This window comes from Phaethon lepturus, unplaced genomic scaffold (assembly GCF_000687285.1).
Source record: "Phaethon lepturus isolate BGI_N335 unplaced genomic scaffold, ASM68728v1 scaffold15364, whole genome shotgun sequence".
Classification (NCBI taxonomy): Eukaryota; Metazoa; Chordata; class Aves; order Phaethontiformes; family Phaethontidae; genus Phaethon; species Phaethon lepturus.
The window spans coordinates 30853-50787 of record NW_010535592.1 but is presented as its reverse complement, the minus strand read 5'-3'; the positions used below and the strand labels follow the sequence as shown (position 1 = coordinate 50787).

Sequence of the window (19935 nt, the reverse complement as noted above, 5' to 3'; positions counted from 1 at the left end):
GAGAGTGAGAAAGTGTTGCTGTGAACTGTTAAAAAAAAAGTGACCAAGTTCGTTTCTCAAAGCTCTGTTAATGCAACTCATTTCTGGCCTGCCATTCACCCAGCAGTTGTGCTTTTTAACCAGAGGCCACTTGTACCTCCAGGTATAGGATAAGTAATTTAGGTGCACATGCCACTTTGGATTTAGTGTTTGAATCCGTTCCACATTTAATCACTGCAGTATTTAAAAGTTCTACCAATTAAGACATTTCAAAACACTGAGAAGCTAGGCACATTTCCTACGGCACCACATTCAGCCAGTCTTCATTCAATTTTTGTAGATCATGGGTAGAAAAAAATTTATACACGTTGCACTATGAAAATGAGTGTAAGTGATGTTACCTGTAAATAACGTATCTCAGGAAAAGACATCCAAGTAGGATCTGCAGATATGAGAACGTTTCCCCTTTTTAAGGGGCTGAAAGTATTTAAATACCAGAAATGAGGTAAAAGAGAAGCATTTGAATTAAGGCACCATTATTTACAACTTCCATTATTGGCACTCACTCCAGTAAGTCTTAAGAGAAGCATGAATCTGGGATTAAATGCAACGCTAGGGAATTTTTCCAGCCCTTCAACCTTCATTTCTACAGATGTGTGTGAAGCCGAAGTTTTACCCATTGCTACTTCTATGATGTCTAGTTCGTAGTAGGAATGTAATCCCAAAAATATGTAATTTCTTTGATGTTCTCCAGCATCATGCCACGGATGACACAACATAGGTAACAAAGATTAAAAGAAAAAAAAAATACACTATATCCACAGGCCTAATAATTAAGTTATGGTTTAGCCAGCCAGCATGGTCAAACTGTTTGTCTTGCTTCCATGGGTGGTTTTAAAACCCCCTCCTTTACCCACAACTGTTAAACATTTACAACGATGCTTGGATATAGCATCGCATAAACCTAAACCAGGTTTTCTAGAGATCCTCCAAATTACGCTACATGAACGTTGGTCCAACGAATCTGTTGAAATGCAGTCTTGAAGATGTACAAGTTACCTTCAAGTAGGAAGATGCACAAAGCACAAGTGAATACAGTTGTTCTGGTCTTGCTCAGGTGTAGAAATGAGTTCACAGATAGGGTACAGCAGTTAGTCGATACCAGTTAACAGTCTCTTTGCTCAAGTTGAAGTCCTTTAGTGAGAGTGTAATTCCACCCAAGAAAAAGTTCTCACGTAATGATTCTGCACTGAGCACACTTAACTGAAGTTCTCTCTGTTTCAGAGTCTCCATGCTATAGCCACTGTACACAAGCTAGAAGGTAAGAAGTCAATAATTTTTTGGTTATCCAAATGAAGTTACACAGATTGCCCTGTCTTCTGACTGCCTAGCCACTGATACATGTCTTAACTGCACATTATGACCATTCAGTATGGCAGTTTCTCAAAGGATGGGCTGAAGTACATCTGTATTTTATTTTGTGCTCCCCATATTAAGTGTTTAAAAGGACCAGTGTTTTTAGATGGAAGGACTGGTTACATGCCAAAACTTCTGAATTCATTCTTCTCCACATTATGAATCAGTGAATCCAGGGGAGGGGCATCTCTAGTTTTAAGATTCCTTTCCTTCTCCCCATCATTCCTCAGAGTCAGTCTGAGAAATTTCTGCTTACTTAAAATAGTATGTTTACCTATTCCATTGCTTTGCTTTTTGGGGGGATTGGTTTTGGTTGTTTTGTTTGTTTGTTTTTTTAATCAGAGCACAAAGTTTTTCAAACAAGTTCCTTTTCCATTTATACACCTTCACAGATTTTTCTTAGACAACAGCTTAGAAAAAGAGACAATAGCAAACCATAGGTAGTTACTACATAATTTTAACTTGCCATTTCATTGAAAGTTGGATTTCTTGTCTTCCGAGAGATTTTGGTTTTGCGTTTGGATGTTTTGTGCGTATCTGGAAGTAAGTATGTTTTTACATAGGGATTTGGATCTGCACCATCTTCTGTAACCTACAATCCAAAACCAAGACAAGTTAGAAAACTATTTAGTGCACACCGATGTAAATATTCGTTTTCAAGTACGTAGACTTTGCAATCAAGCTAACCAAAAGCAGCAGTTAAGTTGGCAGTTGTAAAATTTGGAGGAAGAGAGAAAGTTCCACCATTCCTGCACCAACCTAAGTCAAAAATGGAAACAGTTTTTGACAGTGAGCTCCGTATCTCTACTTACCAGGTCTTTAATGTGCATCACCATGATAAATAGAGTGCTATTTCTATACGATATGGATAGTTTTACTTCTCCTCCCACTTTGCCTGAGGTAGGACTTGATGGACTTGCATCTGAAAAAAATACACAATTATTTTTTCTGTAGTATTTGTACATTTTCATTAGTAGTACACTAATTATATATGAGAGAAAAATACAAGCCTTAGACCAAGTTCAGTTTCTGATTTTATTTCTCACTCTCTAATAAGGGGGCAAGGCCATAGATTTTAAAGATTTTTTTTGTATTTTCTTGTAAGAACCAGCTTGGAGGCTTAGAGTAAAAACTTGAATAATTTAGTCAAGCCATAAGCAAGCCCAAGCGATCACAAATACTGTTGCGGTTTTTGGTATGTTTTTGTTTCCTTGAAACTGTATGCCAGCACATTTAGAAAGACAGTGATGCAAAGTTTTCAATGAGGGAAAACTACAGTTAATTAAAAAAAGATTTAAAACCAAAACCTAAAAGCACATTGTAAAGGGATCATACTATAGTAACCCGATTTATAAACACTCCCCAAAAACATTACCTACCTGTAGGTCTGGCTATTCCATCTATTCCTTCCACTTTGTCATCACGAAGTAATGGATGGAAAAAAGTATAAACAAGATCACACTATATTTGGAAGAAACATTACATATTAGTTTAAGTGGTAACAAGCACCAAGATCTGAATACTTGCATTGGATTTACTTAAATTATTTGAACTCACTTCTGCCACCTCTGAAGAACTATTCATCAGACTCTGTATGTAGCTGTTGAGCTCCACTTTTCTTTTAGCTGCTACATCTTTTATATGTGTTCTTCCCAGAACCATCTTATTAGGAAAGCTACATGGGAAGAACAAAACAGAGTTTTCAGTTAATTTCTCTGAACTAAGTGCAGTTAGATTCCATGGTCATTTCCACCCTCAAGTGCTGACATCAAATCTTTTTTTATGTCACTCATGAGTGGAAACAGCACAGTAATAGGTAACAACACTATAGAAAAGCAAGGACACATTTATAGTGATACAATGCACAGATTAAAGACTGAATTGCTCCTCTGGCTCTCCTTAAAGTTTGGAGACAACAGTTTTCTCCCTTAATTGACAATTGTGAGGTCTAGTTTGCCCCTCAGCAATTTTGTTTCCATTTCAGGCTATTTCTTCCTCTGCCCAGCTGGTAACAGATTTGTTGCTTCCGTTATAATAGCGATGTGTGAGTTAGGAACATACCCTGGTAGCTTCCAAAGAGGAAAGAGAATGCCAAGTTTGTTGTGGAGCTCCTGGAACTCATCAAATGTTCGGAAGACAAATGTTGGCTCAACTTGCCCTTCTCTCAAGACTCTCACTACATAGATCTGCCCAAAACACAAAAAACCCCAAAGATAAAAGTAGTAACAACATTAGAGAGCTGACTTAACGTAATTTTCTTAACAATTAATTCTTTCTATTATGGTAATCCTTTTCCTACATATGTATCCTAGTAACAGTGTTTGCATTTTATAATAGAGTTAGAATTATAAAATTATTCCTACTGGAATGCAAAGTAACATCACATGATCTTCCCACAGTGTAGATCCACATCTGACATGGGGATAAAGATAGTTAAGGCTAAGCTGTCTGCATTCTCCCTTTTAAGCCTCAAAGTTCATACTGTATAGCAGGTGCACAAAATTTTAAAACATCACTGCAGGATTATATCCAGACATGTATCTTTGAACTATGCCAAAACTACCACAAAACTTTTCATGTGTGGATATGGTGATTCTAGAGGATTCCACTTTTGAAGTGATTGTTTGGTGGGCAGATGCAAGTGTACTGCGTTTATATAAAAGAGATTCTTAAAAATACTGGGGGTACATTCCCAGTATGCAGTTATTCACAGCATTATGAAAGGGAAAAAAAAGGTTGAGAAACTGCACAGAAAATTCAGTTCAATGGACTCATTTTATGGGCAGATGAGTTAAATGTATATTTTAAAAATGTGCAACTGGGAAGAGGTTTAAAAATCTAGACAGAAGGGGACTACATCATCTTACCAGTTTCCTGGAAGATAAGAGGCTGTTTTGGCTTCTTAGACTAGGAGTGCTCAAATACATTTATAATACAGTACAAAGCTCTTCTTCACTTCTAACATTATTCAGCTTTGTTCTACATTCCCTAGCTGGTGTCTTACCAGATTAAGACATTTACAGCAAACACAAATTGAAGAGATGTACATTTGTATATATCAATATAGCTCACTTTCTAAAAAAGTTGAGGAGAATGTAACTTGAGCTGCCTATTCTAGGACAGCAAACAGCAGTAGAGAAGTAAAAAAATAAATTGAAGATGGTTGCACATCTGCATAGGAATATGAATATTATTACAATTCTTAAAGTGTAACCCAGATCTATCACAATCTTGAAGGCAAACTGTAATGCTTGCTGCCTCTAGTACAACTGACTAGGAGTACAGGTACATGTTTTTACTTTACAACTGTAATTGAAGGTCAGAACAAAGCAGAAAGTGTGTGACAATGTCTCCTATACAGGAAAGAGCCATGTTATAGAAGGCAGCTACATGAGCACAAACATGACTCAAATCCCCATTTTTTAAATCATCTCCACCAACACTACTTCTGCTCTTTCTGCTTCCTTCCAGATCCTTTTCAAGAAGCGTCTTCATTTTGAAGAAGATTACTGGATGCTAAAAATACCAGTCTGTATTCTAGCACTCCTGTGGTTGGTTTACCCTGGCCAGCAGCTAAGCACCCACACAGCTGCTTGCTCACTCCCACTCCCTCACTGATGGGACAGGGGAGAGAATCAGAGCAAAAGCGAGAAGACCCGTGGGTTGAGATGAAGACAGTCCTTGACAGGGGAGGTGACGCAAAGACAATCTCTCACCACCTCCAACAAGCAGACCCATGCCCAGCTAGTCCCCAGGCAACAGCCACCCTGGAAGATATCTTCCTGCCCCCCACTTTCTTCCTCTACCCCCAGTTTTTATTGCTGAGCATGACATTGTATGCTATGGAGTATCTCTTTGGCCAGTTTGTGTCAGCTGTCCTGGCTGTCTCTCCTCCCAACTCCTGTCCCACCTACAGCCTACTCACTGCAGGGGGGGAAGCGGCAAAGTGGAAGAAAGAGAAAGCCTTGACACTGCACAAGCACCGTTCAGCAACAGCCAAACCAATGGTGTGTTACCAACCCAGTTTTAGTTAAACATCCAAAACACAGCACTGTGTGGGCTGCTATGAAGATAGGTAACTCCACCCCAGCCAGAGCCAATACAACTCTGTTCTTATCCAGGAAGCAAGCAAACAGGCCCATTCCTACCTAGATTTCAGTTATGGGTTTTGTTTTAACTTTCCAGTCATCCACAGTGGGGCTTAGCTTTGGGTGTCAACACTGGTCTGGGTTTCTAGGCTCCAATTATAGACAATACAGTCAGACTTCAGAAAACTCTACAGCTCATCCTAAATCTGACATTAGTGCCCAACTGAATGAGTAAGTATCTATAGCTGTATTTACTAACTGTCAATAAAGGGAACCTAGTTGTCTACCTCAAAGCTAGCTACTTAAAGCTAAACAAGGCAAGCTTCCCCTGGACTAATTCTCTGTGATTAGATACCGAACTTCTGGCAAAGAGGAGAATGTATCTTGTTGGAAGAAAAAGCACAGTATCTTCCCTGAGTGGGAACAGAATCCACATACTTACATAATGTTTATCTGGGTTATATCTCTTCTGATATGTAAACACAGACACTTGTTTGATTCGGCCATCTTGTTTAAGAGAATATGTTTTAGCAGAAAATGAGAGGATGGGTTCATCATTAGAGGGTAGACCTGAGAAACGCAGCTGAGCCAAATTGTGAATGAAGAAATTAAACTTTGTGGCAACACTTCCCAGACTGGATTCGATCAACCTAAGGAAAAAAGTAACATCAGATACTACAGGACATGTCAGAACACACAAAAGTAGTTCTATCAATGAATCAAACTTAAGTCTAAGAAAAATAAAAACCAGTTTCTTACTGACACAGAAACAGTTTTTAAACTAAAAGTGATCAATGGGCTACATAAATAGCATCATATCAGCATTTAATAGAACATTCAGTAGCCAAACTTTGGAGTAGGTTCTTATCCAAAAAGTGAAGTTTTTCTAGAGTTGGTAAAAAAGTTACATGCATACTACTGCAGTTTTCCCTATATATTTAAAACGAAGTACAGTAACACAATTTGTAACACATAGCAACAACTCAGTTACAGTATATACACAGCCCCGCTACTTGCTACACTGGAGCATCATCGCTCCCTCCCCAGTGTGCAAAAAAAGCACTTATTCAAAAAGAGAAGTCCTTTCATGCATTAACAAGGTTCCCATCATACACACTGCTATTAAGCAATTTAAGATGCATTCAAAATGCAAGTCTCAAGCAGCTGAATGGAATTATCCACTCTCAGTATTTTTGCACAATGCTACTCCTAAAGGCAAAAGTATTTTATCACAAGCAATAATCTTACATGAAACTGATCCTATTTATGTAGTTCACTGGTTAACTGATATTTTATGATTGTACAGAGTAACTATCCAACTTCTACAAACATGTTTGTGAACACACTTAGTACATTTTTACCAGAAAGCTCCCGTTAAGGGGATGATGCTGGTAGATATTTTAGTTTTCACTTATCTAGTACCTTGTAAAGAAAATGGTAGCTTCTGCATCTGTTGTTTGGGGCTGGAGAGCATCCTGGACATACTTCAAGTCCTGAACCCCACTTAGTTCTGGTAAGCCAGAAGAAAGCATCTGCAGGAATTTATAGTTTTAATGCAATAAAACCAATATAATTTTACATTGAAATTATTAAAAGTCTTAGGCCATCAAATTCATTTGAAGCTGCAGTAATGTTCTACAGCAATGGCCAACAATTAAAATCAGCAGTTATTCCCTTCACCATTTCTGCTGAGTTAAAAGCAGTTACACCACTTTGCAGTGTAATTTATAGTATCACCTTAGTTTTAAATTCTCAGGAAACAGGTAGGTAGTAAAAAAGCCTTAAAAGAAAAAAAAAACCACAAATACAACCTTCCCAAAATGTAATGCTGATGTTTCTGGCTTTTAAGAGCATGCATTATGTGTTTCTACAGCATAAAAAGCATAGCATTCAATACAATCCAACATGAGAGATCTAACAAGTTTCAATTGAATTTAATAAAATTATTACCAATGAAAGTAGGTTAAGGAAGAGGTTTGCATGTTTTCTTATCAAATTGTAAGCTTGACAACAGAGATCCACAAACAACTGAAAGCGAATAGTGGGTTTTTCGCCACCATTAATGACATAAGCCATGTCTGATGTTAGCACAAAAGGAGCTCGATCCCTGTTCAAAAAGCAAAGAATTTGTAAGTTAACTATAAGGTCTATTCACTCTGTCATGCACTTCCTCTTCCCCTCCACCCCAACCCTGAGATAATGATGTTAAATAATCCATTAATGCCACTTTACTTTTTTGGGTTGGGTTCAGCTGCTTAGTGCTATCTCAGAGACCCAGTACATGGACATAGTACTGGACCGACAGCAGATCTCCTGCAGCAACACCTGGAGGACAGGTTACCTTACAATGCCTTCCACCCCTCATTTCTGGAAGCCATAGCACATTACAACAAATGTCATGACTGTATTGTCACCAGACTAAAACATAACTCCCCTATACTGGATATAGGTTATCTTCCCCTACACAGAGGGGTAGTAAACACAAACTTGCTGTTCACTCTTTTCTATAACATCGATGTTCACTACTGTTTTTAAGCCAGAGTCTGTTCTCATTTGTTTCAAACTGAGATATTCAGATGATGTTAAGGTTCTGGCACTCAATTTCTCATTCATTGATAAAGTTTACCTAACAAGCATGCAATACATAATTGCACGAATATAGCTAAAAAGGTGAAACTACACTACAGTTTTAACCAACATTCCTGGAAAAGTATGACACCAAGATTTGTGTTAGATATAGAGGCTCCCAGACACCAATAAAAAGTTGTATCAATCTTTTCCTGCACCAAAACACTTGGCTTTCATAACTACTGTAAAGAAATTCCTATTGAGATTTGCCAAGTGTCTACAGCACAAATCTCTTAAGGGATGAATGCCATTTGGAAGCATTAAAATTAAATGACATTTATGAGACCAAATTCCTTATTTCAAACCACCAGTAGCTAGAACAGTAATTTTATATGAAAGCTATGGCTATGTGATTTGACTTAAATCAGTTCCAGACATCAGAATATGGAAATAGGAAGCTGAAGCCTTTTCAAAATTAATTCTATATAGTTAAGTTTGAATGCACTCTGGAAACTCTGTGGTTAAATTGGAAGATAACGGCTTCATAATGAGAGCAGCGGATAACAGCAATTTGAAAGTTAATGATTAGAATTATAATGCTTAAAAAAATATACTCAAAATCACTTCATTCTCTACATTGCTTAGCTACAGAAAATACCTTTTAAAGCTACCAAACATTTGTGCATGACCCAAAAATTTTCCAAAGTCAATGTGGAACATGTGCCCTGTGTTTCGGAGCATTATGTTATCATTGTGGCGGTCACAAATTCCCAATACGTAAGTAGCTACACAGCATCCTGCACAAGAGTAAATGAAGTTTTCTGAAGCCTGGGAGGGAGAGACAAAAGTGAAGTGAGATCAAATATCAGTGGGAAAACCATATTCATGCACTCAACAGTTAATCTTGACAAGGGTAAAATCTAACTCAGACAAGGCCCTAAAATTTGCTTTTTTTCCCGAAATAGCGCTCTTTGCAAAAACCTTTAGATATCACACTTTCCAGGTAAAATGGTTGTTTTGTTTTTTAATTAAAGAGAAAAGAGGAGCTGAAGATAAATCACAAAAAGAAATAAATGTTAGCAGAGAAAAGGGTACAAGACTTATTTTTCCAGTATGTTGTAACAGCGTTGTAGCCAAAAGAAGATTTCTTATTTTTTTAATCCCGTGTGCTTTTGTATGAGAAAAGGTCACTGCTCCTATGCCACAATTAAAAGCAGCCACCATTCCTCCTTATCTTAAATTTTAAGTACAGTTTTTCTATACCAATAAAAACTCTAATGTGAATCCTGAAAGTCCATCTGGCTCCTTTTTAGTTATTTAAGGGATTTTCATTTGCTCTTTTTCAAGGAAAAAATTAAGTTTCTTAGAGACATAAAACAAAAATTTCAGTGGAAGATCTGTAATAAAAATTTAATTCTCTCATAAGATGATATTTATCCCTTTTAAAAGATCTTCAAAAAAGAAGTTACCTTTTCATATTCCTCCTCTGTAGGATTATACTTCCGCAACCATTCTGCCAGAGGCTTGTCTTTAAAAGAACCTGTCACTCCATATTCCACTTGAATTTTCCTAAGTGTATCTGAAGCAGGAACAAGCTCTACCACACCTTTACATAAAATATAACAAAGTGTATTTAACCATCTCCCTAAGTTATACTGCATTTTCGTCATTCAGCAGAAACTTTCTTGACAAGGATGGATTTTTATAATCTTAGACCAGCTTCTTTCAAAAGCCGGTTAGGCGTAAAAATAGTGCTATTAGTCTACTAAGCATTTCTGCAGACCATATTACAAAGCATACCATAAAACACACGAAGCATTCCAAGTTAGGCTTACTTTACTACAATTAGTTACAGTTTCTAGAATGCATATATAATTTATACTTTGAATAATTACTTTCTAGTATATAATCTAGTATTGGTCTATAAGCAGTAGCTGCAAAATATTTTGATGCTGACATTTCTCATACACTGACACTTAAGTAATCTAGTAACTTCAACTGCTGTCAAGTATTGAAACAGGCCAGACTGTTGCTCCAGAAACAAGGCAGTGGGCTTTACATGTGGCCTTATTTTGGAGATACCATTTACTAAAAATATTTGTACAACTAAACCATAAAAAGAAAAACATTTATTTGATGAACAGAATTTTACTTCTATCTTGGCAAGAGCTACTAAAGGCAAATCTGTAATTTACATAGTTTTTCTGCTTCACTTTAATCCTTCCAAGTACTTTAGTATTCCTAAAGTACTTCACAATATAAAAAAATGTAACATGCTGTGCAATCAAGTCATCATTCAAAGGAGGAAAAGCCATCTGTTTCTCTAAATAGCAAGACTTACATAGAGGTTTTTTTGCTTAGTCTTGCCAACCTAAATTTCCAACATTTCCATGTATTTAAGAATTTTCATTATGCTGTTTTAGCATCTGACTGCAGAAATATTTAAGTTATTGCTTATCCTCTTAAAAGATCTTGTGGTTCCTGTTGGCTAGCTCTAGAGAATTAGTGAAAACCAGCAAAAAGCATGTTCAAGGTGCAGGGAAGTATTTACACTCAAACTTGTAATTCTGTGAGCTGGTTTCAAACCTAGAAGACAGCCTCATATTCCCCAGGAACTTTTAGCAGCACATGACACTAATTCTGGGGGACAGTGTGTTTGTGGGATGTGTTTTAAATCCCTCTTTTTGCGTATTTCAGTACATGAATGATACTCTCTGACTCAACTGCAGCAGATTCCAAATACTTTAGAATTCCAGTTTTGACTCGAATGCTTTCTTTCACCATAACTAAACTTTCAAAATCAGGATTGCTGTGGCACCATTATTTTCTTTTGTTACAAGTAAGGGCATCAAGAGAAACTTTAGCTTTTATCATCATATTTACTTGTTTGCACCACTGTTCAGGCAGCAGAACACGCGTTAAGAATCTCAGGACTCAAGAGAAGAAATACATTTAAAAGCAACTCAGGCATCAGGAATTTCAGAACAATTTAACTTGCTACACTCTTGAGTAGTGAAGTTTCTTGCACGGAGGGCTTCTGGCCTGCCACTGTTTCTTGGTCCTGCCTCTGCACAGAAGTTTTTCACTATCAGTGTGACATGGAATTGAAGTGGGGGAGCAAAGATTATAGGCAGCATCTGGTTTTGCACCTCGGTCTTTTCCAGTTGAGAGACACTTGAAGATAACCATCCGTAGATCCAGTCCCTCCTGCAGCCAGATCTTATCCATAATCTTAATCATTTGTAAAGCCAACATATCTTGTCTCAAATCTTCTCCAACCTTAAATGGAAAAATAAAGTTAACTAGAAACATAGTATGCTTTCAGCAAAACTAAACTTCACAGATTTTAACTATACATTTCCAGGAAGTGATACATTATGGTACTTTATTCCTCATAGCTACACACTTAAAAAGAGAAGTAGGCTACGTTTATGCTTTCACATGCAGTAAACTTACTTTCACTTTTTAAAACCTGTTCAGACATTCGTTTCTAGATACACAGGAGCAAACTCACAAAACAACTAAGCTTATCGGTCTATGCTAAAGTTAATTAATACCAATGAAACAGTGATTATCATTCAATTTTTTTTCTCCAACACATATGTAAGGCCTACCTTAAACATCACATTAATTTCTTCTCCCAGAGGGTCTGCATTTATCAGTGCAACTTTCAGTGGTACGGCATTGGAGCTGAAGAAAGAACATGCCTACAAGTAGATTTAGTGTTAGTGCTCAGAAAGGACTCTTCCTGCTAGCCCAGAACACAAGACATTCTGACAACGAGCAGGTTTGACACACAATGTGCCTATTCAGACTTCTAACATTGCAATTGCGGCGAATACGTGCTCCCTTTGAATTCCTGTTGAATTCTTGTACAAAAGCCCATAGTGCTGCACAGTGATGTTTTATACATTTTGAAGGGAAGAATGAGTAAAACATGGATAAATATTTTATCAGCAGCTTTTTTTGAGATCTAGAAGATACTAGTAAAAAAATGAGTATTTGCACATTTCACGGTATTTTCTCATTTATCTGCTTTTAAGCACATACTCATGATGTAATAGTTAGAGTAGAGAAGGAAAGCAAGACGAACTGTCTCTCCACACAGGATTAAATCTGGTGTTCATAGACCTTTAGGTTCTCAGTCATGCATGATGATATTATCAAGATTGTAGGTAAGCAGATACTGTCAAACCTTGCAGAGTTCTGGAAAAATAAATTTACCTTCTCCTACATTATTACTTGCTGGACTCTTCACAACAAAAATACAGCTACTGTCTGCCTCCCTGGATTCAGTGCACCTCTTGGACACAACCAGTAACAGGCAGTTTCACCCATTTCACACTACCTACTCATTGTTTGAAATTCATAGCCTTGCTCAATTTTTTTCTTTTGATTACTACTGCAAACAGGACGTTTTCACGCACTTTCAATAGTCCCCTGCTTTACTATAACCAAGATTGCTGGTCTCAAAAGAGACAGCGTCTGAAGAAATAAGTTATTTTTTTTATATATATCTATATCTATATATCTCTCTATTTATTTAAATATAAGTACCTTCATTGGTTTTACACAAGTACTTGCACAAATTTTTCTGCTCAGGTAATTTTACTGCCTTGTTCAATCAGAATTTTTAATTAAAGCCTTCCCCCCTCAGCATAAGGAGTTTTCAAGCACCTCAACTGTTTTTTTTTTTCCCCTCCCTCTTTGTAAACACTTTGCCTATATGTAATTTTTACAAAAAAGTTTTGAAGCTCTGAATGTGCAGTACCTTAATATTTAGCTCTTTTGCCACAAGACTGGGATTGAGAGGCAAACGGCATTTGTTCTTCAAGAAAAATAACTGCACACGTTCCATACCATTTTGCAAGGCAGCCTGCAGGCAAAAAAAAAAAAAAAATCTCAGCTGACATTCTCCCAACTGGAAAATCTACAGAAAACTTCTGGACAAAGTTATCCTGAAGCCAGTGTTTTAACTCCTCAGTGTCAAAGGACTGCTAGAAATTATAACTGGTTTTTTAGCTATTAAAAATACATAAGCCTAGCAGTATAGCACTAGTGTTGCACAAGTTTGTGGGTTGTGGGTTGGTTGGGTTTTTTTTTGACCGAACCCCACTACCAAACTGTTATAAGCATATAAACAGATATCCAATTCTTTTGCATAATGGGGTCATTCTTCAGCAGCAATACGTTTAAATCCAATTCCAGTTTATTGTACACAGAAGCCATCCTGCCTTCTTACCCTGTAACATCAATCTTATGTTAGAGATGACAACAAATTTGACAAAAATATCAACTTCATTGAACTATTGTCTTGTTCAAACGCAGAGCAATAGATTCATAGATCTTCCTATATATTATATATAACTTTTTATTGAACTTAAACTAAAAAGGCAATTGAGTGGATTGTTTTAAGGGTATACGCAGTCTAATCTTCCTAAAAAATACTAAATATATATACACACCTGCCGAGCAGATCCACTTGTTTGCTTTACTTTCTCTGCTACCATTCCTAAAAGCTGCACCAGTCTGGTCTGCTTCTCGAGCTCTTCCCTCAGCCTTTTTCCACAGACTGACAGAAAAGCTCCAAGAATTTGCTCATACCTTACACCAAACTTTGTATCGTACAGCGTATCCTTAAGAAGCCTGAAATAAAGGATTTAAGTTAATTTTCCCAAGGAAAATACCGCAAACAATGCAATACTAAGACATAAAAATATTTTAATGAATCAGTACTATATATCTATCTATTTATATCTGTAGTTACTGGTATATAGGATATAAAAGGGAAGAAGTTTCTGCCTCATAGAGGCACTGTGTGTTTTTTCATGGAAAAAACAGTATCTACATTTCATATATTCTCCATTCATAATATCATAGTTCAGAACAAAGAATGTTAAGAAAGAATTTTTTTTCCTGGAAGTATTAATCTTATAGTAAACATTAAGTGAACAATGGAACAAAGAACATCTTACCAATATAGGTAGTGTGCTATTCGAATACTTCCCAGTGCCCGAGCCAAGAGAAATTTGACAAGAGCACTGTCAAGGTAGGTTTCATACTTCAATGCCTAAACACAAAGAAAATTAAATAAATCGGGTCTGGATCTAATTCTAGCTGAAGACTGAGATTTTATGACTAATGCACAGACAGAATCATCACAAATCCACAGGACAGTTACAGAGCGATTATTTACTCAAATTGTTTTCCACACCATGTGTTAAGGTTATTAAGTGTAGAGGCATGCAATTGCACTTCTGCTACTAGTAATCAGCAATTCCTTAGTAATCAGCAATTCCTTCAGGCTTTCAAGAGCAAAAAAATTCAAACTTCAACTTTCTGTTGGCAGGTCGCCTTACCTGCACAAATTGAGGGAGGAAATCTGTTAACTCATCGTCACTTAATGTCTCTATCCAATTCACAGCTGTATTTCGTACTTCCTGATCAGCAAACCTGGAAAGTCACCACAAATCCACATTAAGATTATTCTGCCTATGTAGGATTTTCTTCTTTCTTTTTTTGAGAACAGCTAGATACAACAGAACCAATATAAAATCTTTAATAGCTCAATAAAGGACCTTCAAATAGGTAATGAAGAGCTTCAAATTTAAGAGGCAAACACGTGTGTGTTTAGGACAAGCATACTAATCCCTCAAAACTTCAGTCTTGATAGCCTGGCTGTATAGCTTGTTTTCCTGTCACAAATTAGATTTCAGAATCCTAACCACTATTGCTGTTCTTTCACTACATAGAGTCATAGAATAGTTTGGGTTGGAAGGAACCTTTAAAAGGTCATCTAGTCCAACCCCATCTGCAATGAGCAGGCACATCTTCAAGTATATCAGGTTGCTCAGACCTTGAATGTTTCCAGGGATGGGGCATCTACCACCTCTTTGGGCAACCTGTTACAGTGTTTCACCACCCCCATTGGGAAAAAAAATTTCTTCTTCATATCTAGTCCAACTCTACCCTCTTTTCGTTTAAAACCATTACCCCTTGTCCTATCACAACAGGCCTTGCTAAAAAGTTTGTCCCCATTTTTCTTATAAGCCCCCTTTAAGTACTGTAAGGCTGCAATAAGCACTCCCCGGAGCCTTCTCTTCTCCAGGCTGAACAACCCCAACTCTCTCAGCCTGTCCTCACAAGAGAGGTGTTCCCTCACAGGAGGGGTGTTCCACCCCTCTGATGGAACATTTTTGTTACGTGCACGACTTTGTTAAGCCTACATGAATAAAGTAAGCACATGTTCTTCAAAATTTTAAGAAAATTTAGCTTTTTCTACAAGAAATTCAGCAGTATTTTCCACAAGAAGGCCATTCAGAGTCTTCTACTGAAGAAAAGTCACTTAATGCACAACACACAGAGAGAACATATTTACATCGTTTTCCTTACTTTGAATCAAGCAGTTCCAGTGCAGCTAAAGGTGACAGAGGAGGCCACTGCTGAAGTAATGAATATATTTCTGGAAGACTTGCCCAGTCCCAGTGAGGGGCACTAACCAGTATTTTTGGTAGGCTACTAGTATGACTGTGACAATAATGTCTCTTCTCCCACAAAAATTCTTTATCTTCTTTTGATAGCCTGCAGACAAAAGCATTTCAGTTTATAACGCACATTACAGACCATCACCTGAATAACCCCAATGCTACTGGTCACTGTATACATACAGGTAATTTAACACACAAAATGGAATGTAATTAATATGGGTATTTCCTCCACAAAAGTCAAAATGAGACCCAAAATAAAGCCTCAAACATTATGCAAACAGTTGTTCAATGTTATAATTCGGGCGGGACAAAAATAACTTTTAGTATAATCTGAACTAAACCAAAATGTTAATGTTAGTTTGGTGCAGATGAGTGGGAAAGCCTGCCAGAAAAGCATATGAACAGTCACTGCTGAAACTGCCACTGCTCCCTGTAACTGGAGCCAAAAGGGTAACTATCTTCTAACAGGACAGTATTATGACACCAGCCATGGAAAGCACAAGTACACTCATTAAGTCAGCACCATTATTTTGCAAGTTTAATTCAATCTCTTGTTTAAATTCCCACAGGTCTTCAAAATATACTAGAAATATAGTAAAGAAATTTAAGAATAAATAAGAGTTCCATAACCTAGCCACAAATTGTCACATACAGAAACCATAGCTAGAAAGAGCTGAACATACCCAATAGTGTTATCTTTGGAGAGAATGGCAAGGAGACGATCTCTAGATGTTTTTTCTAACGTTTCTATGGAATGATGAACAGTAGTCTTTGCAGCTTGAGGAATTTTATATTCAATATCAAAAGCATGGGATGGGAAGTCAATCTAAAAAAAAAAAAAAAGATGATGTAAGTCCTTAAGACCAGTGCAGAAAGCTTCCCCTCTTTCAGCAGCCTTGGATGTTGAGGTATCTGAACTCTAGTTCTACATGTGTAACAGTTTCCAGATACTGTTTCCTGACTATTTTTTTCCATTTCAATTCTTCTACATAACTATGGTCCTTAAACATAGGACAACTGCGTTGTTGCACAATCTAGTAGTTGGAGTACTCCTCAGAAGTGAGGTAAGAATGCTTAGAGCAGAGACTAATCACAGAACTATTAACAGTTTCAACCCAACCACCAACTCCCACCGTGTTTTGGGACTGCTAAGCCATGCCTAACAAGGTGCCTTCTCTTCGGAGAGAAATTTGGACTCTGAATTTAGAATGAGAGTTACTTATGTTCTGTAAAGAAACTGGAGTTGCTATTGTTTGGGTCTAGACAATTCCCATCTCATCATACATTTCTACAGATTGCTTTTCAAAGATGGTGCCTCTCAGTGCTGATAGCATGTACTACCAAGGCATCTCCAATTTCTCCTGCTTCAAGATAGTGGTTCAACAACTGACTTGTATACACTTACAGCAGCTTTCCATGCTTTGCCATTAATGTTTAGTAAACACTATTCTATACTGGCTTTCAAATACGACTTAGCAATATTTACACTCTCCCCAATACATTAATTGATCTATTACCACTGGTGAGTTACAAGTCACAACATTCAAACAAAACACAGTCAGATCAAGTCAGAATTATATATAACCTGCAGTACTATTCTTTCCAGATTTCCTTTCTTACTGGCCACCCCTGATACATGATGTGGATGTGATGAGGTCCAGAGTTGCAAGAGCTTTGTTCCACAAGTTAACAACCTGAAAAAAAAACAGAAAGAACATGCACTAGTACATGTATTAGTATCACAAGCTGTTTACTTCAAGATACTAGTTATTAAAATACTACCTGGAGAAGATCAATGGTTACTACAAGGAAACAATTCCAAAATATTAGTGTGTTATAGGAGGATAGTTCAAACTGAGTATGCATTTCTACTGCAGAGATAAGAATTTATCTTATGACAAGTACTTCAATATTGATGTTCAGAAAAGAACACGGGTATTCAAACTGTACTAGCCAATACAGTTCAGAGCTTAAAAAAGAGAATGAATATCATCAAGTATCAAATGACTTTATTTCTTTCCACTAGATATCTTCTGTACTTGAAATCCTTTAAAATACCACATACAACTTTTAGGTGGAAAAGGCAAAGGAAAAAGTTCAGTGCTGATGCAGCTAAACTAAGTGCTCCCTATTTCTTAAAGGAGAAAAGGAATACTTTTGCCTCTGAGGAACTGAACACATGCACCTTCTTAACTTCTCAGAAGAAAGGCACAAGCATATGAATATTATAGACACCACCATTTGTCTAGACTTTCCATATTACTAGATTCTGCAAGCGCATATCAGATTATGTTTGTATCTGTCAGTTTATTCCCAGTATTAATACCGTTTCCAACTGTAAGTAAGGCACAACTGAGAATAACTTCATAAATCAGTTAAGTGCTGACTGTTAGGCACAGAAAACTTCTATCAGTGCTTAAACATCAAAACACAGTCTCAAAAGACTGCCTGAAGTCCAAGCCTTTTGTGTATTTTGAAAGATGTTTTTAGGATTTATATACATTTCAAAGAAAGAACAGTTATTTATATGTAAATATTGATTAACTGGGAGCTTATGACACCAATAAAAATTACTAAATCATGCCAGCTTGGGTTTTTTTAATAATTCTCCGGTTTAATACACTTGCCACAGCCTTCTGTCCCATCTACAAGTAAAGACATTTTAAATGATTCCACATACACTTCATCTGAAGGGATTTTAACTAGACTATGGATTCCTCCGAAGCACATACATACAAGACTTTTCATTCTTCCTATGTTTTAGTTAGCTGCAAGTTTCAGCTCTCGCCTGCTATTGATGATATTCTCAACTGTAACTGGAATATCTAGCTAGTACCTTTGGTATAATATTTAGCTAGTATCTACGTGTTGATTTAATTTATGTAGACTGCAAGTGGATTAGACCACTAGCATCTCTATAGCTGCCATATACAGGCCACTCAGTGAACCCCGGCACAACACATTCTATTGTAGTGCTCTGCATAAACAGAAAATACAGTTTTCTCTCCAAACTAAACTACTATAATGACACCATGCAGCATGAAGACAAGACAAATTTGCAACTCAAATCAAAACAAAAGCTATGCTTTCAGTCAAATACTGTGAAATGTGATATTTAGATAAGAGACTCAAAGACAACACTTAAACAGAAGGCTGAAACAAGTATAATTTATGAAAAGAAATCCAAGCTCCAGTGCTGGCTGAAAGCAGCTGCAGGCCATCTCTCCAACACAGAAAGCCTACACTCCTAAGCACCCCCCAGCTGTTGGAATCATCACCATACAGAAGGGGAAACGGAAGAAGTAGAGCCGTATCTAGAATCAGAAGATGGCAAACCACATGGAACAGACACAAGCAATACATAGAATTAACTGTCCAGGAAAGATTTGGTTGTGTTTCTGCAGCCTTGGTTGACAATTAGATACTTCAAGCTTCCAGTAAGACCTAGAAGTCAGAAGCACATACAAATAGGAAATCTTACGCATAAATCCTGAAGCTATTTTGCAATGGCGTGATCATTTCTGCAACATCATGCCTAATTCTAGCATCGGCGGTTCAAGTCTATTGGTTAATGTTTCATTGAATAGCTACCAAAGTGATAAGCATTTTGGAATACGCTTTGTAACGAAAGTTTCAAGGACAAGCCAACTTAAAACAAATTCAGGAACACCTAACTGAGGAAAGTTACAGCAGGCTTTTCATTCTTAGTGAAAAAGGTGTAACAGGATCCAGCAGCTGTACTTGAAGGAAGGCCAGTTCAAGGAGAACATAGAAATATGCGCTAAGTTTAACACAGTTGTTAATTATCCCTTTAATTTTTTAAATAAATCCAGCTCTGAGTCAAAAGGAATAATTTCCGAATATCCTGGGATCACTGTTACTCAGAAACAGGCTGATGGCAGAAATGGCTTACTTCTATCTATGAAAGTATTTAAAAATAGATCTACATTTTAAAACAGTATTTTGATTCTCTTGCTGGCCTAAACATTACCACTTTGTCATCAGATTCAGGAATTTTTAAAGGCGGGGGGGGGGGGGGGGGGAGGGGCGGGATCAATACATCAAAACCACTCTAGTTTGGCTCCTGCATGTGTAAACTTATGAAACATGCAGCACTTAATATTTTGCAGCCAAGGCAAAGATGCCTCTAAAGTATAACAGTACTTAAAAATACTGCAGACCTTAAATTAAAGGTCTTTTATTCCTAAAAACTTAAGCCATCACCATATTTTGCTCTAAAAACAGGATAGGGTATAGATAAGAGCTATTCTTTTCTATCTTAAGACAGATTTAAGGCAAAAGTGCCCTTTTCCCAGTGACATGATGGAAGCATAGCACATTGTTTACCTGCTGTCAGGATCCTGTTCTGTTTTGTATTGCACTAGACACTATTCCTG

General features: G+C 37.1%; 1 protein-coding gene across 1 annotated transcript in view; it reads right to left on the bottom strand.

The window, feature by feature from the left end:
* Positions 1–1110: 1110 nt before the first annotated feature.
* PIK3C2A (phosphatidylinositol-4-phosphate 3-kinase, catalytic subunit type 2 alpha) overlaps positions 1111–19935 on the bottom strand; it is a 38782-nt gene continuing 19957 nt past the window's right edge. Inside the window, exons 13-32 of the mRNA XM_010285892.1 lie at positions 17124–17232; positions 16222–16364; positions 15444–15632; positions 14411–14504; positions 14027–14121; positions 13517–13697; positions 12823–12927; positions 11666–11758; positions 11201–11330; positions 9521–9657; positions 8710–8879; positions 7434–7590; positions 6906–7015; positions 5926–6133; positions 3457–3581; positions 2953–3070; positions 2775–2856; positions 2208–2317; positions 1862–1987; positions 1111–1293 (exon numbers count right to left, since the gene is read on the bottom strand). Of these exons, the coding sequence (XP_010284194.1) occupies positions 1111–1293; positions 1862–1987; positions 2208–2317; positions 2775–2856; positions 2953–3070; positions 3457–3581; positions 5926–6133; positions 6906–7015; positions 7434–7590; positions 8710–8879; positions 9521–9657; positions 11201–11330; positions 11666–11758; positions 12823–12927; positions 13517–13697; positions 14027–14121; positions 14411–14504; positions 15444–15632; positions 16222–16364; positions 17124–17232 (2665 nt within the window). The remainder of the gene's footprint in view (positions 1294–1861; positions 1988–2207; positions 2318–2774; positions 2857–2952; positions 3071–3456; positions 3582–5925; positions 6134–6905; positions 7016–7433; positions 7591–8709; positions 8880–9520; positions 9658–11200; positions 11331–11665; positions 11759–12822; positions 12928–13516; positions 13698–14026; positions 14122–14410; positions 14505–15443; positions 15633–16221; positions 16365–17123; positions 17233–19935) is intronic.